The sequence below is a fragment of the Anarhichas minor genome, unplaced genomic scaffold (genome assembly GCF_050575085.1).
Source record: "Anarhichas minor isolate MPS153535 unplaced genomic scaffold, ASM5057508v1 ptg000026l, whole genome shotgun sequence".
NCBI classification, from domain to species: Eukaryota; Metazoa; Chordata; class Actinopteri; order Perciformes; family Anarhichadidae; genus Anarhichas; species Anarhichas minor.
In genome coordinates this window covers 18988290-19015400 of record NW_027466472.1, presented here as the reverse complement: position 1 = coordinate 19015400, position 27111 = coordinate 18988290, and the positions used below count along the sequence as shown (strand labels likewise).

The 27111-nt window shown below is 44.4% G+C and overlaps 5 protein-coding genes across 10 annotated transcripts in view; 1 reads left to right on the top strand and 4 right to left on the bottom strand.

Moving 5' to 3' along the window:
* The window catches only part of tyw1 (tRNA-yW synthesizing protein 1 homolog (S. cerevisiae)), a 51837-nt gene extending 45604 nt beyond the window's left edge, over positions 1-6233 (bottom strand). For all 4 annotated transcript variants that reach the window (XR_012956176.1, XM_076099935.1, XM_076099937.1 and 1 more), the window contains exons 1-6: positions 6076-6233; positions 5702-5829; positions 5350-5466; positions 4666-4767; positions 3350-3544; positions 2835-3119 (exon numbers count right to left, since the gene is read on the bottom strand). Coding sequence is in view for 3 of the 4 variants with exons in the window: in XM_076099935.1 (XP_075956050.1) it covers positions 2835-3119; positions 3350-3544; positions 4666-4767; positions 5350-5466; positions 5702-5829; positions 6076-6139 (891 nt within the window). In the remaining variant the exon portion in view is untranslated. The remainder of the gene's footprint in view (positions 1-2834; positions 3120-3349; positions 3545-4665; positions 4768-5349; positions 5467-5701; positions 5830-6075) is intronic.
* Positions 6234-7377: 1144 nt separating this feature from the next.
* On the top strand, positions 7378-9637 carry sbds (SBDS ribosome maturation factor). Its single transcript, XM_076100499.1, has 5 exons — positions 7378-7589; positions 7770-7899; positions 7995-8195; positions 8868-9032; positions 9139-9637. The coding sequence occupies exons 1-5, from the start codon at positions 7462-7464 to the stop codon at positions 9262-9264; spliced, it is 750 nt and encodes a 249-aa protein (XP_075956614.1). The 5' UTR covers positions 7378-7461; the 3' UTR covers positions 9265-9637.
* A 1634-nt stretch (positions 9638-11271) lies between these two features.
* Positions 11272-12009, bottom strand: LOC142959262 (claudin-4-like). Its single transcript, XM_076100500.1, has one exon. The coding sequence runs from the start codon at positions 11950-11952 to the stop codon at positions 11272-11274; it is 681 nt and encodes a 226-aa protein (XP_075956615.1). The 5' UTR covers positions 11953-12009.
* A 1596-nt stretch (positions 12010-13605) lies between these two features.
* On the bottom strand, positions 13606-14241 carry LOC142959129 (claudin-4-like). The gene has a single exon (XM_076100312.1). It carries the CDS (start codon positions 14239-14241, stop codon positions 13606-13608), a length of 636 nt encoding a protein of 211 aa, XP_075956427.1.
* Positions 14242-16149: 1908 nt separating this feature from the next.
* On the bottom strand, positions 16150-25648 carry LOC142959145 (claudin-4-like). 3 transcript variants are annotated; one of them, XM_076100340.1, is made up of 2 exons: positions 19885-20367; positions 16150-16818 (listed from the first exon to the last, which is right to left on the bottom strand). In XM_076100340.1, exons 1-2 carry the CDS (start codon positions 20365-20367, stop codon positions 16150-16152), a joined length of 1152 nt encoding a protein of 383 aa, XP_075956455.1. The 3 variants fall into 3 exon arrangements, with proteins under 3 accessions (XP_075956455.1, XP_075956456.1, XP_075956453.1); XM_076100341.1 differs by lacking the exon at positions 16150-16818 and adding an exon at positions 21861-22501 and having other exon boundaries at positions 19735-20125; XM_076100338.1 differs by lacking the exons at positions 16150-16818; positions 19885-20367 and adding exons at positions 21746-22517; positions 25179-25648.
* Positions 25649-27111: the final 1463 nt, after the last annotated feature.

Below are 27111 nucleotides of genomic sequence, written 5' to 3'. Positions count from 1 at the left end.
AGGGATGACTTATTTTTCACGCTGGTTCCCTCAACACAGGATGTTTACATTGGATTTTGGATTATTGCAGAAGATATGCTCTGTGGCGAACACGAGTTTATGATACTTTCATATTTTGTTCAGCAAGAAAATCTTCCCAAATGAAGACCACCGTTATGACTTTTGAAGCATGAATGCAATCGGCAGAAGTAAAAGCGAACGTTAGGCTGTAAACAAACTGCACCACGTGTCCGTCACATGAGCGAGAGCACACACAACAAGGTTGTAAGAGAGGACGAGTCTGCACGACGTCATTTAGCTACTTGTTAGTAACCGCCTTTTCAAAGACACTTTAAAGACGGGTATTTACTGACGAAGTTTACATCGTAGAAAAAAAACTTTAAAATCTATTCAGCTTGTGTTAAGCACAGAGCTTAGTTCAGGCATCTAATCTAAATTACGACCGATTGATCATAGAATAAGATTATAATAAAAAACTACCACATTTACCAGCCAGCAGTGACTTCTATTCACGTTTAAAGGAACTTACTCTGCGTTTACGCCACTTATGTTGTAAACATGCATGTGCTACCATGTGGTGTGACAACACAGTAATACCAAGAGCAGCCGATGTGAAATACGCTGGTCAGCTTGTGGTAAACTACCATTAAAACGTTTGTATGATCCGGAACACGACTAACTACATGCAAATGCTCAGGTATTCAGGGAACACCTGTGCATGTTGACTGAGCCTTTGTTCATCACAGTGCTGCTGCCCACATGTGTGTCAGCAGGATGAGCGGTGCAGCGGGTAGATGCATCACGATGATGGTCCCCTCGCCACAGCTTTCGGCTACTCGCGGCTCTGGTTCAATGTCACCTATGAGTGCAATTGGCGGTGCGGACAGAGAAAGGAAGGAGTCTCAGCTAGAGCTGGCTCCGAGGGGCCCACTGCCATGACAACCGGTCATCTGTGTGTGTGTGATGCATATGAAAGCTGTTGGCAGCAGGCTACCGCGCGAGGTGCTGCTACCATCGGGGAAGAAGTGTCTCGCCCGAGGATAACTTGGCCATGTGGACAGGAGGAGGTGGGGATCGAACCGCCAACCTTGTGATCAGCAGACAACCGGCTCTTCTTGTGAAACGGATTTAAAAAGTGCTATTTTCATATTTTAACACGTTGACCGGCCTCGACGGCGATGACACATTTCATGTGCAGAACATTTATAACACCATGAAAATCAGCGCTGCTAAATGACCTGATGAACAGAGTAGCACTCCTGATCAGACTTTAGATCACACTGCAGGCGTTAGCCTCAGACATCCAACTTCAGCCTCCCGTGATTGAGAGGTGCTTCGACATCTAAAGTGCCTTTGTGATGTCGGACGGCCTCATCGTAAGCCAGAGGACATTTTTCCTAATTAGACATCTCCAACCCTTTTGGTCTCCGCCTCTTCTTATACTCACCAATTGTCTACACTTGCTTATTTGTGCTCTGTCTGTTGTCTCATGTCTGTTGACATGGTTGTCTAAGAACATGAACAAGACGGGTTTTACAAAGTTTCCGTCCACGTGACGTATACAAACAGAAGACTGTTTGAGGAAACTACACAAACTTTCACTGTGAGAGGAACCTGGACCTTTCAGGAGGGATCCGGAGGACTTGTTCCCAGACGGCATCCTTGTTCCCAGACGGCATCCTTCCAGCCGATGTGGAAGTGTCTTAAAACCTGCATTCTCTCTACTGACCAGCAGGGGGCGACTCCTCTGGTTGCAAAAAGAAGTCTGGTTGTATAGAAGTCTATGAGAAAATGACTCTACTTCTCACTTGATTTATTCCCTCAGTAAACATTGTAAACATGAGTTTATGGTCTCAATCTCTAGTTTCAAGTCTTCTTCAATACAGCATGATGTTCATTTAGTAAATTATGGTCCATTTAGAGTCAAATAGACCATAAAGCAGAGTATGCTTTAGGGAGGGGCTACCTTGTGATTGACAGGTTGTTGCCGCTACCAGAGACGTATAAGACGTCACTTCTCTGCCGTCCAAATATGGTCACTTCCGTTCCCTGGTTGCAAAAAAGCCGGTGACCGAAATTAAAGATGGCGGCGACGGACAAAACGTTAAACTTGTGGCTTTAAAACGACAAATCCACAAGCCAAAGGGTGACGTCACGATGACTACGTCTACTTCTTAAAGCCCGTTTTTGCTTGCTCCCCAGGAAGAAAATGTGCATTTTACAGTTAAATGCATCTTTAAAGGCAAAATTAAGAGGCTATATGCGTGATGTGTGATCATTCGTTCCCCCATTATGAAGAAATCACAACGCGCCATTAAAAACGCAGTAGAGAGGATAAGTCCCTCCCCTCCCAGTCCCACAGGACCTTATTTCAGAGAAAATATGTACGGTAATCAAGAGACAAATAATATTTTTATCTCGTTTGAATTATGCCATGAATTACACATTTGACGTTTGTCAATTCAAAAGATAATTCTACACGTCAAGAAAGTCAGTTTGTTTTGTGTCTGAGCGGCGATTCTTATTATTAGCGGGGGAAAAGACCCATTGCTTGTGTGAGTCCATCCTGGTAGGAAACACACAATCACCGTAGCTTCAGAGAAACACGCCCCTTTAGCAACTTTTGGGTTTGTAGTCTTTCTAATTAAACATTTTCAGTATAGTTGTATGACAAAATGTAACTTTCTTTGCATGCAAAATAATCTTTTAAATTTAAAATGTGTCTCTCGTCGTTAATTCAAGTACATATTTCTTTTGTAATAAGGTCCCATGGAGGACACTGGATGGGGCGGGGCTTTGCCTCTCTTTAGTGAAATCAACTTTTCTGCCGTTACCTCAGAGCTGTTGTCCTTCTCCTCTTCCTTCTCTTCTTCCTTATCCTCCTGTCCGTCATTCCTCTTGTTCGTACAGGAGCCTCCGGTCTTACAGTTCCCGCTGCAGCTCTTCTTCTCCCCCTTGACCAGGGTCTGGAGGCGGAGCAGGAACTTCACCTTCCAGGCCAGGAAGTCTGCCTGAACGCTGCCGTTGCGGCTCTTCACCACATTACAGTCGCCCTCTCCCCTGGTCATGATTCGGACGCCGCTCAGCATCCAGAGCCACTTGTCCACGTTGGTACCCACCTGGTTAGGCATAAAGGAAAGTGGGTTAAATAGAGTTTAAAGAAATAAAGTCGGGCTGCTGCTGCTTTTGTGACAGTTACTGAATGCTGACCAAGGCGGCGGTGATGTGCACATTAAGTCAAGTTTGGACCTGGAACATACTGTCAACCTTGGTGCTGTGGGTATACTTTAAGTAACTGATAGTAAAGCATATTATTCTGACAATACGTACTATGAAGAGCATTCCTTACCGTATTAAAGTGGCCGACATAAACAGAGTTGCCGAGACCGAACACCGCGTATCGGAGGCCTTTCAGGTAGGTCTTCCCGTACCTGAAGTCGGTGGACGCCTCCTCCAACCACTTGCAGAACCACTCGGCGTTCTCTGTGGGCTCTCCGTCGGTGTAGGTCGCCACGAGAAACACGCAGACGGACTTGTTGGTGCACTGAACGGAGAGGTGAACACAGCAGACACAGGGAAGACACAATGAAGTAAAAGCACTCCATTGCTCTTAATCACAAAATATGAGGCGACGAAAAATGGCAAACCATACTTTCAGTTAATAACATAATAGTAAATTTGAACATGAGGAACAAAATATGTAATTTTTCATTTCTGCCCACAACGGAGCAAAACGTGGACATAAAAAAGGAATGTGAGTAAAAAAACCTCATCTACTGGTGGTAGTGATGGACAAACAGACAGATCTTGCAAAGCACTTGAGCACCATGAACAAGTGGCAAGATTACACACAATTCAATTCTGCCGACTCGTCTCCAAGACTAACATCTCTTGTGGAGGACAGCAGAAAATCAATCTGGATTACATCTAAAGCAAACATCATCCCCTCGTGTAAATAAACAGGAAACTTCAGGGTTGAGTCTGTTGTCTCATGTCTTAGCTGTCGAACAGACAGCGCCTTCTCCACTGATGGTCAAGGATCAGCTGCATCTAGGGAGCGACTGGTGCCTGCGGGCGGCCATTTCTTCTGTGCAGCTTTGCCGTCGCTTAAAAAACTGCATCACTGCCCTATTGAATAAAAAAGCTGTTTGCTCTCTTGCTGCGTGTAGCAGACCAGAAACCTCCTACTCTTCTCTCAACACACTACATGGTGCCTGGGGCCACTAAATAAATTAAAATAAAAAAAGAGAACACGGATGAAAATATCCATCTTTCTTCAGCTGAGCAGGATTTATGTATTTGTCCTCCGTGTGAGGAATCAAATCAGTGCGGAAAAAAATGGAGGCAAAGCTGAGCGGGCACATTAAAGAGGTTGAGGCTTTACTGCGCTGTTTGTTGTCAAGCTTTCAATGACAAGTACACAGTACGATTTATTTCACTATAAATCTGTTACCAGGTCTTACACTATAGAGATTTGATTAACGCACCGGAACAACATATGGCTTAGCTGCGACAATTAACAGATGCATTAATTAATCATCTGTTGGGTTACGTGCAGCTCTGAAGTTTAGTGGTTTTAGCCGAGGGCCACATGTCTCCACACGCCGCATCTTTCTGTCATTTACTAAACAAGGAAAAAGCATCTTCTCTTGGGACCGGGCTCACCTCATCGGCGAGCTGATCGTCTGGATCGTAGTCTTTGATGTCAATCACCTCTGCTGTTAGACCCATCGTCTTCACCTCCTCCGACAGCTCTTCTGCGAAGCCCTGAACCAATGAGAAGTCCCACCTGAAGCTTCTCACTCATAAATGTGTTACGCCCGCCTCTAGAGCCCAGAATTAAAAACTTTTGTTCAGACTTTGTTGTTGCACTTGATGCATTTCAAATATTGTCTTTGTCTACTATAGTGTACTAATAAAAATAGTGAGTAATGGTAAAATGGTAAATTAACTTGTACTTGTAAAGTGCTTTTCTAGTCTTTCCGACCACTCAAAGTGCTTTCACACTACTTGTCATCATTCACACGCTGATGGTAGGGTCCAAGTGACACCTGCCTATCAGATTCTATCACATTCATACACCGTAGGCACAATTTGGGGAATTTTGAGAAGCAATTTAGTCTTGCTCAAGGACACATCGACATGCGACTAGCGGAGCCGGGGATCAAACCACCGATCCTCTGATTGAAGGACGACCATGCTCTCCACTTAACCACAGTCGCACCGTGATGGAGAATATCATCACCAATGTTGATCTACATCATCATATCATATCACAGCATCGTCTTGTCTATATGTTGCCATCGTGAGCCGGTGAGGATGTTTGCAGTAAACGGTGTCTGACTGTACCTTTGCTGTTCCGGTTTGTGAGCCATAGAAGATTTTAACTGCGGACACGTGAGCCACAGTGTCTCTGTCAGAGCTGTCGCTGATCTTCACGGCTTTGGAGTCTTTGGAGAACTTTTTCTAAAAAGCAATACAGACGGAGAAATAATAAAGACATAAGGATAATAAATGACAGCCGGTCTTAGGATGTGGATCTTCGTTTTCATGCAATGACAGACGTCCAAACATGTTTGGAAACATGAGCAGTGTCTAAAACACTTCAACTGAGAACCAGCAGCCAGTGAGGAGACGGTTAGAAAAGTCACACAAATCAGCACAATATGTCTGCTATAACACATGAGTGAACACAGCTCACCTTGTTCAGAGCCACCTTCAGTGAGAACCAGATCCCAAAGACGAGCGCGGCAGCTGAATACAAGTACAGCCTGTTGTGCCACACCGACTTCAGATAGCTCTCACCGGGACTGAGGGCATCCTGTGAGACTGGAGGGAGAAAGGATATTAGTTCCGTTTTCATGTTCATGAATAATAACGGTTGGCTAACCTCACTACGTGCACAAATGCAACGCGGCACCTTTTGCTATTCCTAAAGCAGCGACCTTAGGTCACCTGCAGTAAAAAAAAAGGCGGGTGGCTAGCAATACATGCTAGCTAGCTATGTTACAAGCAATGGCTCAAACATAACGCCAAGTTAGTTTCCTGTTTCGGTAACATATAAAATAAACTCACATTTAGTATCCGAGGCAGACACGCGACTTATGCAGAGCGTAATAACCACGAAGAAGCTCCGCATCGCTGCAAATGCTGTGTTAAAATATACAGTCCTGTGCAGCTGATGTTGTGTGCAACCTGTCTCTGACCGAAGAGCATGCTGGGAAGTGGAGTTCTCTGTGGAGTCGCTAGCAGTCAATAGGACTTTCAAAGCAGAGGTATCGTGGTAAAAATATATATCGATCTCTCGTCAAAACACACGTGCGCTGGTTCACTCGGCAAAAAGGATTGGATTTCTATAAATGATTGCAAACAATAAGATTTGTGGCAAACACAAGTTTATGATAATTCCAAGTTATATTCCTCAAAATTATCTTTACAAATTAACACCACTTTTATAATGTGTGAGGCGTGAATGTACTTGCAAGAAGCAAAAAGTTAACGTTAGACTTTTAACCCTGTCTCGGGTTAGAGTCCCGAGACCGGGTTGGGGTCCCATGCTAAATAAGACCTCAGAGAGGCCGGGTTAGAGTCCCGAGACCGGGTTGGAGTCCCGCGTCTAGACGGGGTTAGAGTCCCGCGTCCAATTGTCTGGGTTAGAGTCCCGAGGCGGGGTTGGAGTCCCACGCTAAATAAGACCTCAGGGAGGCCGGGTTAGAGTCCCGCAATGTGATAAAACTGTATTGATAACTGTTTTTATTGTTTCAATGTATGTTTTAAATCTCCTTTACTTTTGCCTTATGTTTTGATGATTTTAATGGTTTTATGTGAAGCACTTTGAATTACCTTGTTGTTGAAATGTGCTATACAAATAAACTTGCCTTGCCTTGCCTTGCCTTCCCTTTAACGAACTACACCACGGTCGCATGACAGCGAGTATCTACAACAAGGTTGTAAGAGCGGACTAGTCGGCGTGATGACGTTTTGTAGTCTCATATAGCAAGTTTTAGCAGCTGCGTTTTTAAGACACGTAAAAGCTTCAAAAATCACGAGAAGGATATGTACTGGCGTATTTATACTGTAGAACCAAACTTTAACATTCCTTAAACTTGTGTTACACGGAACTTATTTTAGGCATCTAACCAAGAAGCAATTTAGAAAAAACGTTGACTTCGATACGAGGGAACCGGGAGTGCAGTAGTACTAATTTCCGGGTTTTAGGACTCGTTCCTGATGCACTCGAGTAGTTATTAGTATTTCCTTTCATAAATTATTTCGATTTAGTTGGTTTTTAAATGAACACACAAAAGTATTGAAATCAACTGAAGGTACAAAACTGGTGCGGAACTGTTGTTCGACGTAGGTGTTTCACGGCGGACACTCCTTGGCGACGCAGTTCTCTGACAGCATTTTCTTGTCAACAGCAGCTTTTGGACGGAGCACTCTGTCTTAACAAACCTAAATATGTCTATATTTACGCCAACAAACCAAATACGACTGACAAATGTGGCGGTGGTGCGGATGAAGAAGGGAGGGAAGCGGTTTGAAATCGCCTGCTACAAGAATAAAGTTGTGAACTGGAGAGCGGGAGCGTGAGTAACATTGCATGTCAACACCCACATTGTTGAAATGATTTGACCGAATAGTTACCCAAATGTCTCGTCAGTTATCTCTTAAAGTCAACGGACATTTGCTGCCTTGATTTATAAATGACAGTTTAATGCTCCATCTATGTGTCCATCTCTGAATGTCCACACATTGTTTTCTTCCAGAGAGAAAGACCTGGATGAGGTTCTTCAGACGCACTCCGTCTTCGTTAATGTGTCCAAAGGTCAGGTGGCTAAGAAGGATGACTTGACCACATCTTTTGGGACAGATGATCTGACAGAAATCTGTAAACAGGTAAGAAGTATTTTCCTGCCCACATGTCATCCTCCAGGGCCTCTGCTGTATTCGCCTTCACTTCCTGGCCTTTATCTTTTTTTTCCCTCGGACAGATCCTGGCCAAAGGAGAGCTCCAAGTGTCGGACAAGGAAAGGCATTCTCAGCTGGAGACGATGTTCAGGGACATCGCGACTATCGTGGCAGAGAAGTGTGTCAACCCTGAGACCAAGAGGCCGTATACAGTCAATCTCATTGAGGCGGCGATGAAGGACATCCACTACTCTGTCAAGGCCAACAAGAGCACTAAGCAGCAGGTGAGAAAACAGGAAGTGACCGTATGAATGCAATGTTTTTCCACCAGGAACACCCTCTGCTTTGACCACCACAAATTCATTTTCAATCAGTTGGAGACATTGCAAAGAATGAATTCACTCCGACAGCTGACCCCTGGAGCCAATGCCCATACATTTTATAATAACAATAAAATATATGTTAAGTATTACCTGGATTGTGATTTTTCACACTGGCATTTGTTTGTGTTGCTCAAACCACAACAGTATACCCACGTCTTTTCCCAAAAATAATGACTATTGTTTAAATGTTTAAAATGGGGAAAAAAACAGATGGTTTAACTGATTTCAACCTCTTCAGGAGAAAAGGACCAGTGCATTAAGAAACTTGCTGATCTGGTAATCTCCCCTCCATCCCCATAGTATCATCCTGCTAGGTTTTCTTTTCATCTAGCACCACGCTGGAGTGAACATGCTGTTGCAATTACAGTTGGCAGTGACGCATTTAACGCAACACTTTGGAGAAGGGTTATACTATTGTTGTTGGTGACATGGTCAGGTTTTGGCAAAGAAGGAGCAGCCATCTTTAAGTTCTGTATGCGGGAGAAATCAATGCTTTTCCCTTCACTTTCATCTGGAACGACGATGCTTTTGCTCGACTTTTGACAAACTCGTCTGCCTGTGGTTCCCCTCGAGGCTCTGGAAGTGATCCGGCAGCTGAAGGAGTCCATGGAGATCCAGAGGGCCCACATGAGGGTGCGACTGGTGCTGCCGGCCAAGGAGGCCAAGAGGCTGAAGGAGAAGCTGAAACCGCTCCTGCAGGTTGTGGAGAGCGAAGACTTTGATGAGCAGCTGGAAATGGTAAGGGGGAGAATAATCTAAAATGCACACTTTTACCTTCTCTGCTTTCTGTTTTTGTAATGTCTCCATTCCTCTCCTGTGCCTCCGTCCTTCTCCTCATCCTCAGGTGTGTCTGGTGGATCCCGGCTGCTTCAGGGAGATCGATGAGCTGATCTGCTGTGAGACCAGAGGCCGAGGTTCTCTGGAGGTTCTCAGTCTGAAGGACGTGGAGGAGGGAGACGAGAAATTCTAGAAACCCCGACCAGTCAGGACTCTGCACCTTATCCACACTAACTGCAAACTCATTTAAGAGTCTATATTTTTAATGAGGTTCATGCTTATCTCAGCTATTCCCGTTTCTGAGTCCCTCTATGATTAAAGGATTTGTTTAACGGGAAGGAAACATTTGCCAGATTTGAATGCTGGATGGAATGTATTTTTGAAAGTTAGTTTGAGCATTTTTCAGTACCTCTACCATTAACAGAACTTGTTTGCCTTCCATCAGACGGTGTGCCATGTAGTCATGCTGAAATCCCAGTATTACGGATAATTACTTCAAACTAATAACTTATATTTTGTCATAATGAATAAGCTTGCTATGCAGCAAATAAATATATAACAAAATATTTTTGTTTTTGTTTAAACTCTGTGATTTTCCCCAATGCACACAGAGTTAATTGGAAAACAAATTAAATCAGTTTTGCAGAACTCCAAATAAGTTGCAGCTTTAAGGACAGGAAAAGCACAACATCCCACTCAGCGATATTTACAGCACTTCCATCTGTTGGGCCCCTTGAGGAGAATGTGCTGTACGGAGCTCAATATAGAGCTAGAAAAGTGCACTTAGTAATGTGCAGATCTCCGCCAGGTGTGTCTCCTACTGCCCTCAGTCAAGATGGCAGCGACGATAACAAAAATGGATTTATTCATCTAACTTTAGTGGATCATAACATATCTGGTATGGAATTAATCTGCAGACGCTCAGGTTCAGAATGAGATCAGACTTTGCTATGGGTGTTCATTTTTGAGACAATACAAAGGCCATGAATGCCTTGGGCTACTGAAGCAGTTGATCACTTCAACAGTGAGGAGTCTGCATTCTGTGACGGTATCAAATAGGTTAGAAAAAAAAAAAAATTCACTGCAACCACGAGGGGTCTTTGAGCATACGGTCATAAATGAGAAGTGAAAATATCAGGCTGATGGGTACAGCAGCATGCAAGATTAGCAGTGGCCAGACAGGCAGATGCACACACAACTGAACGCATGATCTCCACAGGCTTATGCCTGGCGGAGATGATTATATACATATTCAGTGTTCAGAAAATAATACAATACAGTGTTTGTAAATATTGCTAGAGTAACTTTATTACAAATGAAATGCAAAAGCCACCCCCAAGAGTTTTCCCAGCACTACATCACACACCGTGAACTAGGATTAAAAATAGATATTTAAAAGTGCACAGTAAAAGAGAGGGCCCTCTCACTTTGTCCTCTGTGATTTTACAGGGGAATTCAAAGATGAAAGCTTTCAAGATAACATCAGTTTTTCCACATATTGCACTTTCCCTATTTTTTGCATTAAATGATTGCGGGCACAATTTCTGTTTTCTTTAAACTCAGAATTCCATACATTCCAACCCCTGAACCTTCGTTTCGTATTACAATGTTTTTATTATGAAAAGTGTAACATACTGACGTCACACGGCATACCCGCCAAACATGGGTGTAGATCTGCAAACAGAATTCTAATAAAGTCCTTTATTGTACACCCAACTGTGGATAGTCTGTAAATGTATCGACCCACTCTAAAAGACATTGTCTGATTCTTTTCCATCATGTGTCCTATTTCTTTTATTTTTTAAAGACAAACACTCCAAATAGATTACTACAGTGTTTCAAAATGACCATCACATCAAGTGCTCTGTGGCACAATGAGTTAAAAACCAGTCCATTCAAATAACTCCCATAAACAAATGCCTTTAAGTCATTTGCAATGCAAATTATTCCACGGTGTCCTTTTTGTGCAGAATAATTCACCTCAAAACAAATTTCGTTTATTTCGTGTTAAGACTAATGTAAACTAAATGAAGTAAAAGTATCAGAATAACCAGTATTAGTAGCAATAATTGCATTGAGTAAAGCAAACAGACAGGAGTGTCTGTCTTTACAGTGACATTGTAAGAGGTTAAATGTGCTTCTACTTTCTAATGCTCACACTCAGTTAGGTCAGTGCATCGTTACTCCCCCCCCCCCCCCCTCAGAGGGGCTCGGACCTGCGCTCATACTGGCTGTGTGTGAACGTAGTCCTGTTGATCCGGCTCAGCGGGTGACTGGCCCCCTCCTCCGGGCTCGGGTCGTCTCCCGGCCGCTCTGCCGGCCTCTCACCGGTGGGGCACCTGGTGGCGAGAAACGCCCCTCCGGCCACCATCAGGGCGAAGGAGATCCAGCCGAGGTACAGCGCCGGTCCCCAGTCCCTCCTCAGCAGCACGGCGCCCTCCAGCGGCTGGCCGGTGTGGTGGCACGTCCAGGCTGTGGGAACCAGCAGCAGGATCCCAGACACAACAAAGAGGGCGCCAGAAAACACTTTGACCTGGCCGCGCGTGGGGAACCACACGGCCCCCGCCGCCCCGATAGCCGCGGCGAAGCCCCCGGCCCCGATAGCGGCCATGACGAGGGCCCTCCACGTCCGAAAGCTCCCAGAGAGAGACATGAGGGACCGGTAGAAGGAGCAGTGCAGACTGCCGTCGTGCGACAAATCCCAGTGATCCCATTCCAGCCACACCCCGTCCCAGTAGGCCGGCAGGGTGGCCGTGGTGTTGTCCACGGTGCCGCTCACCGTCCACAGGGCCAGGCAGCGCGTGAGGATGGCACACAGCCAGCCGGTAAGGGCCAGACCGAGGGCAGCGAGTTCCAGCTGCCACTGCATGACTCCCGGCATGCCTCGGTCCTCTCCGCTGCGGGCGTCACCAGAACTAGCTGGCGGTGGGGTTGTGGGTTCGGGTGTGTCGTTTTATAAACGTGTGTGTGCTGGTGCGAGGCAGAGACCTTCTGTCTAGGTTTTTGCGTATTCGCTCTGTCTGTTTTGCATGTGTGTTCGGAGAGGGGGGAACCAGTTATTTGGTATTCGTGAAAAAAAGAGGCACGGCCTTGGGTGGAGGAGGCAAATCCTCTGTTTATTCTGCCTTGGTTTCAAAACAACCCTTTTCTCCCAGTTTTTGCGGAGAGGAGAGGGAGGGGGGAGGAAACAGAGCCTCCACTGTGCTGTGGTTGTTCAGCCATATTGTGTCGTGTTTCTGACGGGGAACTGGATTTAAAGAGCTCTGACAGATATTTGGATCCTGGGTGGAGAAACAATGACACATAATGGAACCCGACTTACCAATTCAACTCGCACGTGTTCACTCCAGGCAGCAACCTCCGGTTCTGCCGAGTGAAGCAGATGCGGAAGTGTCTTAAAACGTGTATTCTCTCTACTGACCAGCAGGGGACGCCTCATTTGTTTGCAAAAAGAAGTCCGATTGTATAGAAGTCTATGAGAAAATGACTCTACTTCTCTCTTGATTTATTCCCTCAGTAAACATTGTAAACATGAGTTCATGGTCTCAATCTCTAGTTTCAAGTCTTCTTCAATACAGCATGATGTTCATTCAGTAACTTATGGTCCATTTACAGTCAAATAGACCATAAAGAGGAGAATATTTTAAGGCCAGCTTACTGTGATTAACACGGCGCTGCCACTACCAGAGACGTATACGTCGTATCTATGTCACACACTACGCATTCCAAATATGGTCACTTCTGTTCATCATTTGCAGAAAAGAAACGACAACATGGCGATGGCCGTGATCAAAGATGGCGACGACAAAAACGCTGAACTCGAGGCTTCAAAACGGCAGATCACAAACCAATGGGTGACGTGACGATGACTACGTCCGCTTCTTATATACAGTCTATGGTTGCAAATCACAAGCACGCAAGTTTTGAACATGGCAAAAATGTTCTCCGTTTATAGTTTCACCAAACATGATTGACGTCATTAGCGACAGATGCACATTCAGCTGCAGGGGTACAAATACACTCTCTGCCTTGAGTTGTGAAGGGAACTTGCAAGTCCGTCTTCATACGGACTTAATAAAGTATTTCTGGCTCTGACACGACCACGGAAATCAACATTATGATTCATTTTTTACAGATAATTGTGTTTCACTACAATAATTAGCAAAACACCGCGTATGACGGAAATCTTTGCGAGCAGATTAGCTGGAGACTGAAGAAGCAGCGGGAGACTCTCGATGTCTTTAGCTGAAGGTTTATTGAAGCTCGAATTTGAGGAGAAGCCAGACAATACAAGTAAAGAAAATATACAAGAGGGTGGTCAAGATATATTGCCATCCTCAAGTCTAAGGTTTTGTTGCTCTTCAAGGGGTGTTTAACCTGTGCTGGATGTACAGAAATAGGAAATACCAAATATAGTCATTTTCCTGCCAGGCTATACATGTGCCTTTTCCCTATCTACATCTGGCCGATTGCATTACATCACACGGTTCAATACATTTATCCTTCAGCGGTGACTCGTTGGTGCTCTCAGCCCTCACACGTAGTTCTTGATGGCGTAGCTGCTGCGCGTGGGAGTCCTGGCCGGTGTGTACCCGCCGGAGGGGAACCCGGCTCTCTGTGGCGGGCAGCTCGTGCACAGGATGGCCCCCCCGCAGAACAGCAACCCGGACGCCACAAAGCCGATGTATATGGCCGCCCCGAGCTCCCTCTTCAGTACCTCTGGGACGCGCGGGTTGTGGAAGTCCCTGATGATGGAGTTGGCCGTCCAGGAGACGGCGACCACGGTGGCGAGGGCCGCCAGGCAGAAGACGGCCCCGGAGCCCAGCACCAGCCGCGCCTTGAGCCTCGGGTGACCCAGGCAGTTGGTGCAGCGCGCCCCCAGGAGGAAGATGAGGAAGCCCAGGCACCCCAGCACCAGGCCGATGCAGATGAGGCCGCGGGCCGCCTGCAGGTCCGGCGACAGGTCCAGCAGGGCGTCGTAGAGCTTGCACTGCATCTGACCGGTGTACTCGCTGACGCAGGTCATCCACAGGCCCTCCCAGAACACCTGCATGACCACCAGGTGGGTGCCGATGAATGCCGTCACCTTCCACATGGGCAGGGCGCAGATCAGGATGGTCCCGGCGACGCCGATCATGGACAGGCTGATGCCCAGCTCCTGCACGGCCATGGGACAGCGTGGGGACCCTCTCACACTCTGGCGGGACACAGAGGGCAGAGAGGAACAGAATCATGTTCATGTTTGGCTTTTCATTTCAACCCACAACGAGGAATTATGTAAACTCAGGAAATATGAGGTATGATGGTACAAAGTGTCTTTGTGCAGGTCAACTGGGTTCATTATTATCAGATGTGATGATAACAGCCACTGTAGAGATACTTCTCTGTAAATCTCAGGTTGTGTTCTGTAACGGATGTCATTGGATGAAAATGTAGGGATTGTTTTCGAGCCATGGAGGCAAATGGCCACAAGGTTGCAGTATGTCACAATGACAAGGAGTCAGGTTGTGCATTGCTGATGACTGGAGGCAACAAATTCAAGGGAAGAATCTGGGTTTTTAATTTGAAAAGATATCTCAAAAATCAAGGCTTGCAATTTACAAAAAGAAGAAAGAAAGAAATGTATATTAAGTTTGTTTTTCTCTTACAGAATAGTTGCCCACATGAAATTACAATATGCCATTAAAGTGATTTTGAATATTCAGTGTCGAATCAACTATCTTTATTTGATCAGAATGTTTATGTGGTGCTGCAGAATGACCTATTATTTGCAGGAGAATTACAACACTTTAATTTTCAACGTCAAAATGATGTTTCATGACCAAAGCTAAAGGGACAGTAACGTAAGTAAAACACCCTTTATCCGTTAAATTTGTGCATTTATTGTAGGTCTCAATTTGCTTTTGAATAATTAATCTCATAAATGTCTTATTAGGGTCAAAACTTTGTCTGACCTCCAAATCTAAGCCAGACTGAACCAAACTACTGTAATGTAACATCAACGCCTGAGAGGTCGTGAACGATATATGTAATGGACGGCCTTCACAAGAAACAATCGCTTTTAACTTGGCCCTTGTTCCCTTTTCTACAGTGACCGGGGTGAGTCCGGGGTAATCGATGTAGACCTCGTTGATACTCATCAACAACTATTTGTATTCCTTCGTTACGCTCAGAACAGAAAGTCTGAGGAGAAAAACATGGAGGCAAACGACTGAGGAAGCAAGAACGCTCTTCTTCCTGAGACTTTGGAGTAATTTGACCCTCCCTAACGTCTCTCTGATCTGCAGCCTGATGGCACGTGAGCTAACAACACCAACACCTCGAATCAAAGCCATCTTTCAGAAACTTTCAAACCCAAATATTTAAGATTCTCCAGAAAAATGTACAAGAACATGTAACATGAATTGTTTTACCGTGTGTGTTTTTAGATAACACCCTTTTAATTATTTTAATCTATGTATCATATATATTGTGTATTAGTTTAGTTTATTTACTAGTGTTTCTGTTGCAAACGTTGACCTTTGAAAGCAGGTCATGCTTTACTAAACAGATCGGCCAACAGGATAACAAGTCCCTGAGTCACCACCTTTGTTCCCTGGATAGTAATCTCTGCTAAACCTGTCCAACAGGTTCTCTGCTTTTAAATAACCACGGGTGCTGTTTATTGTTTTTTTTCCAAAGTTGCATAAACAAAAAGCGTGAGAGAAACAAAACTTACAATGGAGAGTCATTTATTGTGACAAAAATAGAATTGCAATATTAAAAAGGACAAAAAGGTACAAAGTGAACCAATCCATTTTTCAAAGATATAAAACACAGTTTCTATAATTTAAACTACCACCGTATGAATGTTCATTACCAACAATATACAAAGCCATGTCAGACAGAGAGCTTCTTCAAACATCCAAAGAGTGATACTCTTAATATCTTAATAAGTACAAAGTGCGTATTTCCTTCATTGTGGGTTGTCTGTGCGTGTTTTCTTTATGTTTCACAGCAACTGATTAAACTCCCGAGCTTATTTGACTTCTTGAAGACGACAACATGAACCAGACTTCTCTTCGTCCCTTTAGAAATGTCAGATATACGTCTTGTTCGGTATAAAAGATTGGATTGAATCCTCTTTGCCGTTTCCTCCAGGCTTGTTTAGGAGGTACTTCACAGAGGGGGTGTCATCCTCCTTGGGGGGACAGCTGGCACACAGAACCGCTCCTCCCAAGACCAGCAGCCCCCCGGCCCCCCAGCCGATGTACAGAGAGGCCCCGAGCTCTCTTTTCTGGGCGTCCACCAGCACGGGGTTGTAGAAGTCCCTTATGATACTGCTGGCGGTCCACGAAACGGGGACAAGGCAGAGGATTCCGCTGATGATCAGCACCACGCCTGCTGCCACCGAGGCCCTCGCCTTGGCCCTCTCCTCTGGAATGAAGTTGGTGCACTTCCCGCTGGCGAACGCTACGAAGATCCCCACGATGCCCGTGACGATGGAAACCACCGTCAGGGCCCGGGCCCCCTGCAGGTCGGTGCTCAGAGCCAGCATGGAGTCGTAGATCTTACACTGCATCTGGCCCGTGCTCTGGACCACGCAGGTCATCCAGAGGCCCTCCCACATGACCTGGGATGTCACTATGTTGCTGCCGATGAAGGCCGTGACCCGCCACATGGGCGCACCGCAGATGATGATCACCCCGATCCAGCCCAGCAGGGCCATGGCGCACCCCGCCATCTGCATCCCCATGGAAGCCATCGTCTTCCCTCTCCGAGCGCGTCTCTGAGAGAGTATTTGGAGCCGACCGGGTGTTTACGTTCGTCTGAGGCAGAAGTTGAATGAAGAAAGGGAGGCGTGAAAGCCAAGCTATGAAGGACATGGCGGAAAGAATACCAGCCGTGCAGGATTCTTTGTGCGGCGGGACAATAAAAAGGTTGGGGCTTCACTTATTCTCCTGGATGGAGATGAGGATCGTGTTGCAAAAAGGCTTTGTTGGTACTCTCAACAAGGAAAAAGACGTGTGTGGCACAAAATTCACTCACTTGTAGGCGGATTGAACGTGTGAAAAAGAGCAAAGGGAGTGTTTGAGTAGTGTTGACATGAGGCTTTACTGAAAGGAAGACTGGAAAGGGTTAGGGTAAACAGGGACCATTCTCCACATACAGGTACATGTATCCACGCTGACAAGATGAAGTCAAAATAAATCACCTCTGGTTGTGAGTGAAACATATCAAACTGAAATATCATTGGTCACAGAAGCAAGATGTTAGACTGTAAACTTCTGCTCTGCATTAGCAGCCACAGTATTTATGTGCATCTGTCTGTTGAAATATTTCACAACACCTTTACGTAGTAAGTTGCTTTTAATTTAGCTTAGAGTCACTAATACACAGCTTGGATCATCAGGTGCAACATACTTAAAAAGGCATTTTACACTGAAAGAAGAAATACTATTTTTAGCTTTCATTTTTATTTTTTTTAAATGACAGAAACCCATTTTTGAATCACTGCTTATTTACAGTGACGCTTTTGTTCCATTGTCTACTCTGACATCACTGAGCTTTGCACACAGTCATTACTCCAGAACAGGTTCAGTAAGTAAGTAAGTATGTTCAGAGGGTAAGTCAGGAATGTGAAACTAGGTTTAAAAAAAAAAACAGGGTGTGTTCCCAGCAGTGAAACACAGAGTTAACTTCTATTGTTGGATGTGGTTCAGACATGACTACGGTAATTATGATTTAAAGAAACCAACGAAGAATGAGAAACAAACGGCGGTGACCCGTGTTAAAGTCACCTGACGTCCTCATACACACCAGAGGGCTTTGTCACTTGAACATAAACACATTCACGTCATTGTTTTACAGGACAGTCTCATTTGGACAATTATACATTTTCCGCTTAACTCATTAAAACATTGTATTTGAAGTGACACAATGACTATGAGGTTGACATACTGATATTATTTTGTGTAAGGACCCATGCCTCTTTTAATACAGTAAAATGTTGAGTTTTTGTAGTTAATTAAGGTCAATTTGTAAAGGTTTGTTTTTATTGTTCAGTATCAACATTTTTTATAGCATCCACTGTGATAAAAAACTGTGTAGATATTTGTAAAGAGTACAAATATTGTACAACACAGAAAGTGATCCCTATCACTGCTAGTCGTCACCAAATTTGGGTGTAAAAACCCTAAAATGAACATGTGGGGCTCCTTTGAGACCTTTCTATTGTTCTATGTTGTCATTATTGTGACAATGTATTCATCCTATTTAAAAACATGGTGTGTGTGTCCAAAGCTGATAAACCTTGAAGCCAGTTGGTTGGTTTTGTTGACTATCCTTTTTGGTAATTCCTTTTGTGTTTCCATCATTTCTTTACTACGATGAACATGTGCGCTGTAGATTTACTTTGAGTCAATCCCACATGCATGCTTTAAATACTCACTAAAGCACCAAATGGATAAATATTCACAGCTGAGAATAGTCCCCCATAAATTCACAATTTATTCATGTTTGAGTAATATTTGCTAAAAACGACAGAGCCCAGCTTGTCAATTATTTCACTTTATTGTCAATTAAAAGTACACTGTACATTTATGAAATATGTTCTAAGATTTCCGTCATTAGAAGCCAGTGTGCTTGGGCCTGCAGTGCCATGAGGAGGGACGTAAGAGAGTATTAGGACACGTTTCCTTAAGGCCTTTTCTTAGGATTAGCAATAACAAAAATGTGGAAAAGCGGCAGCCTTATCCTCCTCAAACACCATTGTTGACTTTTAGTCCCAATGTGCTCATCAATCCTGTATTTAGTCTTTTCTTTATGCAAATCAAAGCAAATACTTATTAATTCAGATTGTTTGAATGCTGGTGCAGTATGGGTATGGCTCTTTAAACTAACACACTGTAGCCAACTCTGTGACAAAGTTGTGACTGGCACTCAACACTGTAAAACTAGTTGAACTAGTTAAACGTGTGCGTGAAGATTTCGACTCCACCTTGGAATGTTTTTGAACACACTTTGTTGTTACACTCGCTCTCCTGCTTCATTCAACTCTCTAATTTGTGACCTCTTTGAATTCTAAACCATGACTAATACATTTTAAGTTGCTCTAGACCGTCAACTTTAGAACCATAATTGTGAACGTAAACAGCAAAAAGAACTGGTCGAAATCTAAACAAATAGGCAGAGAAAATAATGTCACTTAAGCAAATGTTTTATTAAATAAAAACAGTCATTGCATTTGAACAAAGATATGTGTAAAATATTCTATACAGTAAATTCACAAAGCATCAAGGGTACTGTACAAGCTTCCTTCTATCATAGCTCTTGTTGACCATTAACATCGTTCTATCACAGCTTCAATTTGCATTTACAGAGAAGAGATAGGTTTGATACAAGCTTTATATATAACGACTCATTTAGTCCAGTCAGCATGCTGCTGGGAGATCCTTTTCTTCACACCACATTATTTGTACTGGTTCTTGTTCAGCAAGAAACACTTTCTCTTGCCTCAGTGAAATCAGAATTTCTCCCCAAATCTGTTCTCACTCTCTCAGTCACTTTAAGAAAAAAAAAAAGTGAGACACAACTTGTGGTGCTTTCAGAAAATCACAACGAAGGAGGATTACTCATAAAAACTAAGATAATTAGAAGTCTTTTTTTCAGGAGAACAGACCTCTCAGACATATTCCCGGCTGGTGGCTATGGACCTGGCGCCGGCGTACTTGACCGGATACTCTGGGCTTTCTTTGCGTGGGCAGGAGCTGCAGAGGAGGGCACCACCCAGGATGAGAAGCCCAGCTGTGCCCCAGCCGATGTAGAGTGCGGCCCCCAGCTCCCTCCTCTGGGCGTTGGTCAGGAGGGGGTTGTAGAAATCCCTGATGATGGTGTTGGCGGACCAGCTGACGGGGATGAGGATGAGAACGCCGGCGCAAATGAAGACGATTCCAGCGGCAATGGCCACCTTGGCTTTGGAGTGTTCGTTGTCCACGAAGTTGGTGCACTTGCCTCCGATGACACCCAAGATGACCCCAAAAGCAGAGACGATGATGGCGATGACCACAAGGGCCCTAGCCGCCTGGAGGTCCTCGGGTAGAGCCAGCAGGGAATCGTAGATCTTGCACTGCATCTGTCCTGTGCTCTGCGTCACGCAGTTCATCCATAAGCCCTCCCAGATGACCTGCGCCGTCACAATGTTGGCTCCGATGAAGGCTGTGACCTTCCACATGGGCAGGGCGCACACAATGATGGTCCCCAAGAAGCCAATGATGCCCAGGGCGAAGCCCAGCATCTGTCGTCCCATTGACACCATGATGAGGTCTAGTTTGAGTCACTCGAACGGCAGCAGAAGAGTTGAAGTTTTTCAGGAGCAGGTTAGCTCAGCTCGGGTTGTAAGGTTGAATAAAGATGGTTGAGCGTTTCCTTCGCTTATAAAGATGTCTCTGTTGAAGGTGGAGTCAGAATGCCCTTTCCTCTTGACCTGAAACCAGTTCGCTGAATGACTTACCTGCCCAACTAGATTCTTGACATGACCTGTAAGCTGACAGGGAGTAGTTTCGATGAGATGGGCAACCGCTTGAAACGACTATGTAAATGAAGCTCGTAAAGATGCACCGCATTGCTAATCGAAACAATGTTCTGCCAGTGGCCAGCCTTTGATTGGACACGTCACAAGATCAGGTCCAGTCACTTGTACCAGGTTTAAAAAGAAGGCCCAACGTGGGAGGGAGTATCACCGGGAAGTCAGATGTCAACGGAAGGAGCCTCCATTTATGGGTTTACTCATTACCTCACCATATGCTACATACTATTCCAGTGATTGGTTTATTTGGGGTTTTTCCACATCACAAGGACAGAACTCACGTTGATCAATAAAACAGTTGATTGGATCACGACAAGAATGTATTTTTTGTATTTTGTCTTTATTTTCACAAGGTGTATTTCTTTTGTTTCTTTGTGTATTTGAGGTTTTAATAAGCTCTTTACAGTTTACAGTGATTAAACTTAAATATATATTTATTTGTTTTAGAAAATTCTTTGTTATAATATTTTTAGATTTATAGAGGGAAATTTAGATTGGCTTCTTTTAAATATAATTTCCCGCCTTCCACTCCCACAGACACACGAGGGCCCTGGCCTTGTAAAGTGTCATAGATAATATTTTCATAAGACACAGTGACAATATGTTGTGATAATGACTCCACAAACAGATATGTGAAAATACAACAAATATTTTAATGAAAATCTTTGAAAATAAAGATGCATTTACAGAAAACAAACATCACAAATCATCATTTTTACAAAATCCGCTCTGCGTGAGAAGAAAATAAATATATGGACAGTGACTTCCTGGAAACAGTGAAAAGCAATGCAACTTTCAGTGCACACAGCCATGTTGACATAATATTCATCCGACATCAAGACTTCATAAAGTGAGAAGATTTCTACTTTAGAGCACAGAATCAATCCAAAAGAGAAAACATTTCATGACAGATTGACAATATCCAAAAGGTCACAGGGCTTGTTTGAGTGGCTTCATTATACATCCAAACAATGCATTGGAATATATACCATGCTTTAGAAATACAATGAGTATTTTGATGCAATTTTACTTAATAATGGCATAACAATTTACTGAAGTCATGCTGGCAGAAATCTCAGTCTTTATCCTCCTTCTGTCCGGTCAGGTTTTAGAGGTATTGTCTACCAGAGTATGCGGATGGTGCTGCATAAGGTTTGCTAGGTAAATATGTCCCAGTGCCTGTGTACGGTTGGCTGGATGCAGGCGCATACACAGGGCCATACGCTGCCGGGTTTACCCCTGGGCCTGCGTAAGGGTACATCGGTGCTGGTGGGTACCCTGGGTATCCATACGTGGCCTTTTGAGGAGGGCAGGACGTGGTTAGGGTGATCCCACCGATCAGAAGTAGCGCAGCAGAGGCCCAGCCGATGTAGATTGAGGCTCCAAGTTCCCTCCTCTGTGACCTAACGGTCAAGGGGTTCTGGAAGTCTGTGATGGTGATGGCTGCGGACCAGCAGACGGGGATCAGGACTAGGACGGCGGAAACAATGATGAGACAGCCGCCTATGATCACCACCTTGGCCTTTGAAGAATCCTTGTCCAGGCAGCCGGTGCACTTGGCCCCGACGAAGGTGAGCAGGATGCCGATGAAGGCGAAGATGAGGGAGATGATGACCAGGGCTCGGGCGGCTTGCAGGTCCCTGGTCAGACTCATAAGAGACTCGTTCAGCCTGCACTGCATCTGCCCGGTGCTCTGCATCACGCAGTTCATCCACAGGCCGTCCCAAATAACCTGTCCCGTCACGATGTTGGCTCCAATGAAGGAGGTCACTCTCCACATGGGGATCCCAGTGGTCACCGCCACCCCAACGAAGCCTATGAAGCTTATGACCTGACCTGCCACCTCCTTGCCAATCCTCCCCATGGTGAATAGACTTCGTCTGCGGCAGGAGAGAAGAGAGTTTCAGCGCACGGGTCTGGTCCTCTTTCAGAGTGACGCAGCTGTCTCACTTGTTTGTCGGAGAAGCGCACAGGAGGAGGGCTGTCGCGTCGTCAGGTGAGTTCTTCTGGCCAAACCAGATTCTGTTTGCTAGAGCTGGAGGAGTGCCACCCATTTCTTTTAAACAATGCCGTGCTTTTGGTCTTTGGAAATGCACTCTCGTATGCAGATTTTCCTGCAGTGAGGATGTGGTTATTGGATGGAGCTGCAGCCACTTAGGGACTTCAAAAGGTCCTGAAACCCGCTCAGGCTGTGAAAGATGGCAAACGATCAAATTAGGTCCCGGTGATTGTTCACAAACAGCCTCTTTCATGTGCTAATTTATAATCAGAGTCGCATCCTGAGGCAACTTTGAACCCCCGCATGCAACTGATAAGAGTAAAAGATAAGATGATCTCTTTTCACTATAAAGGTCATGTTATAATTTTAAGATTTGGTTTCTATTGTTCATAAAAGAAAATGTCAAATTAACACTGTTGTTTTTAAAAGGAAAGCCTTCTCTTTATTCCTTCTGCAAAGTGGGATTATTGTGTCACTAAATGGTGTGGTCCCAGACACTTCTTTAAAGATAAAATGTGTTAAGCTATTCTATTGAATCACTGAACTGCAGCTGTCAACTGTAATATAATACAACCAGAGCAGACGCACTTGGTTTGTTAAAATCACTAAAATCAAAAAAAGGCTAAAATCATGATGCACAAAGCAAACAGCGATCGGACACAAGACACCCAGAATGACTTGGTCTTTGTTGCAAGGACTCCACCAGTGCTTGTGTCACTGATGCTGAATGTACTGTGTGCTGTACAGCAAGCATACCTTAACATGGCCCCTGCAAAGATCAACATGAGACGCATTCCAGACAGATACTCAGCCCCGAGCAGAGGACATCGGTTTCAGTATTAATAACAATCACCTTGCTGCAGTGGTGAGAAACAGGAAGCCAGTCAAGTCTCAACAAACTAGATCCTAAAACAAATACCTGTGTCAGGTAAACAAACTGTTGACACCATCTTTCACACACCTTATCCAGTAATGTGATACTGCACAGACAATCATTTCCAAACTACGATCCAGTGACGGAAATGTGTTTCGTGAACTTATTACTTTGCCATAAACACAACATTTAAAAGCTCTACAGGTTATAAAACTCAAACGGTTCACTTTAGATTGAACTAAAACTCCTCTCTGAATGAGGAAGTTATTCACCTGCTTTTGTAGAACGCCCTCAGCTTTTTTTTTGAATGAATGCCAGTTTCCTTCTAGGCTTTAAAGAACAGGTGGCTGAAAATATGTTTTCCTAAGAGGAGACGGATCACAAGCCATAAACATGTCATGTCTCTGCTGAGCATCATCCGGATGCTGTCCAACAGCCCGCACGAGACAAAGCGACCCACAGACGCGATGGCAGTCTTGAACCTGTACCCCAAACCACTTAAAACTGTATTGTTTAAGGAGGTGATTTATCTTCCATCACTTTCTCCAGGGGGAACTACATGACAGCAGTAACTCATGACACATTCGGGTTAATTCATGTCCGCTGCATTGGTGCATAGTCATCTCCTCAGCTTACCTCGTTGATTATTCTACCTCTTCCCTCTTTATTAATCCCTATAATGCTGTTACATGCTTCACGTTTCTCAGAGGTAAGTAAACAGTGATCATCCAGTTAGTATAGAGTTTATTTTCAGTAACACAATAAAAGATCCAGAGACACAAGCTGTGTGAAAATGACAAAGGACAACAGATACAAATATAGAAATATAGTAAAATATAGATATAACAGATTCTCCTTCACCTAAAATGTTTACATATTACTGACACCCCAGATGCTTGCATGCAGTATTTCTGCCTTTGTTTGTTTGTTGAGATGTTACCATCAGAACGACAATAAAGATGATTACACTGAGAAATCCTTACAACAATCTGACTAAATATTTACACAGATTCATTATGATCATGATTCAAATCCTAGTTACTCGTCAACCAGCCACAACACAACGTGGATTCACATTTTCTTTAAAAAGGCTCAACTATTTTGAAATGTCAGACTGAGGCATGAACAAAAGCTAACTTCCTGTTTTGGGTGTTGGACGGACTGTTTTCATAGCAAACATTTTCTCTCATTGCAGCAGGAGAAGATAGCATTGATGATCCCATCCATCGAGGTGCGACAGTAAACCAAGAGCACGACTGAACGGGATGCAGTCATTGTTTATGCTGTCAGCTACACTCGCTTGACTAAAACAAAATGTCCGCTATGAGAAAGGTCACTTTGACACAACCTGCTAACAGCAATCAAAGCTCAGGTTTCAGCCTGTGGCAAGCGTGGGATTTCAAGCTACATTTACATTGCCGGTGAATATACGTTTTTATTTTGAAGTAATTTCTGGCGGTGGTAATTCCCGCGAAAAGTCCATGTAGGAAGCGCTGACCATCTTACACGTAATCTCTTGATGTGGAGACCGACTTCACGGGTATGAACTTGGGCGTGTAGCGGGGGTGCTCGTGTTTGGGCGGGCAGTTCCAACACATCAGCCCGCCTCCAATGAGCAGCAGTGTGCCGGCCGCCCAGCCGATGTACAGCGCCGCCCCCAGCTCGTACCGCTGGGCATCGATCAGCAGCGGGTTGTAGAAGTTGGTGACGATGCTGTTGGCGGACCAGGAGACCGGAATGAGACAGAGCAGACCCGAGACGATGAAAAAGACGCCAGCCAGGATGCAGGCCTTCGCCTTGGATCGCTCGTCCTCGATGCAGTTGGTGCATTTCCCGCCGGCGATGGACAAGATCACCCCGACGACCCCCGTCAGGATGGAGATGATGACCATGGCGCGGGCGGCCTGCAGGTCCCGGGGCAGCACCAGCATTGAGTCGTACATCTTGCACTGCATCTGGCCCGTGCTCTGCACCACGCAGTTCATCCACATGCCCTGCCAGATGGTCAGCGCCGTGATGATGTTGGCCCCGATGAAAGCGGTGACCTTCCACATGGGCAGGGCGCACACCACGATGACCATGAACCAGCCGACCAAGGCCATCGATATGCCGATGATCTGAAGCCCCTGAGAAACCATTATGCCTGGCTTTGTTCCTCGCTCTTTAAAAGGTCCAAGAAGAGAGATGGGTGGGACGAGGCGAGCTCGTATTTATAGGTTGTTGTCTGAGAAGAAGAGGACACAGGCATGAGGGTATGTGATACCACAGTCCTCAGCTCCTATTGGCTAAGAGGAGTTTACACAAAAACAGAGAACCGGTGACCTTCAGTAGCGCTGACCTGCCTGAATACAAAGCTTCAAGGGCAGACAAAAGAAAGATGTCCTCATCCACAAACCCTTTATTCTCTAATTGACGAAGATTTCAAAGTATAAAGTTTAGCCATGATCACATACAGTTAAGGAATACTGACAAATGAGGCTTCTTCTAATTTCACACATTCACAACAGTTTAATTACAGTAACACAACACATGAGTAACCAACACACTTGTTCCAAGAAATGGAGTCTGTACAGTAAATGTTGTATACACCCAACATGTTCAAGAGGAAAACTGGATCCAACCTCTGTGTTATGGATTCACGTTTGTTCTATGTTTAAGAAATGTGCAGGTGCAAGTATTGTTACCCGTGTGTTTACACATGATCATATGTGTGAAACTGCTGGATGTGTTATTATTATTTTTTTACAGCAAGGGGCAGTGTTGGACGGGTAATGACTCAGACATTAGACACAAGTTTCCTGTAAAAAAAATAAAAATAAAGTCAAACTGCATCTCATAATTCATGAGGACAGTACAAGAAGTCTGATCTGATTAATGTTGATGATGTCTAATACAGGGTTGTCCTAAATTAGAGTGTATTTTGTTGCTTTGTACATGAGTATGTTGTATTATAAAGTTGTCTCAATCAGGTTTAGTTGTTTTTTTACACGTTTAGTTGTTTTTGTCTACTTGCACTACAGAAAGGGTAGTGAATTAGGGTTTTTATTTTACTCTGTACTTAAGATGTATTTTAGGGACAACGTGATAATATGTAAAATTTTTGGATTACCTTTTTGAATTTCACAGTTTTTAGTCACTATACCAGAGTGCGGCGTCATTTTAAAGCCTCCGTTTTAGCTTTTGATTGAGCCGTTTTAATGACATGTTAAAAAAATGTAAAAGAACAAAACAAAGCACGATCAAATTTTTGTTGGTAAAAAACTATCTTTATTTACAGTTTCAGACAGTCACATATAATACACATTTTGAAATAAAATGAAAATGGCAATCCAATATCTATAAAGATGCATACACGTTTTTCACTCCCACTGATTAAGAGTGCATCACTCAGTCCACATGGTTTGGGCGGGGTGCACATATCCTCTTGGCACTGATGAGACAAACCTTGAAGTGCTGTAAGTCAACATGAACGCATCAAACTAAACTGAGCACAATAACATCCCTGTGAAATTGAAATGCAACATGAATCCATTTCATGGACCACAAAGCATTTGACTCAAGTCTTTTTTTTCTCTCCCCAGTCTCTTTGGCTCTTACTCCC

Coding starts and splice junctions, on each gene's coding strand:
- LOC142959129 (XM_076100312.1), bottom strand. CDS start 14,241: ATGGCCGTGCAGGAGCTGGGCATCAGCCTGTCCATGATCGGCGTCGCC.
- sbds (XM_076100499.1), top strand. CDS start 7,462: ATGTCTATATTTACGCCAACAAACCAAATACGACTGACAAATGTGGCG. Junction 7,900..7,994: donor TGACAGAAATCTGTAAACAG/GTAAGAAGTATT, acceptor TCCCTCGGACAG/ATCCTGGCCAAAGGAGAGCT. Junction 8,196..8,867: donor ACAAGAGCACTAAGCAGCAG/GTGAGAAAACAG, acceptor GTTCCCCTCGAG/GCTCTGGAAGTGATCCGGCA.
- LOC142959145 (XM_076100338.1), bottom strand. CDS start 25,648: ATGGTTTCTCAGGGGCTTCAGATCATCGGCATATCGATGGCCTTGGTC. Junction 22,518..25,178: donor CTGCTGATCGATGCCCAGCG/GTACGAGCTGGG, acceptor CTCCTGCCGCAG/ACGAAGTCTATTCACCATGG.
- LOC142959262 (XM_076100500.1), bottom strand. CDS start 11,952: ATGCCGGGAGTCATGCAGTGGCAGCTGGAACTCGCTGCCCTCGGTCTG.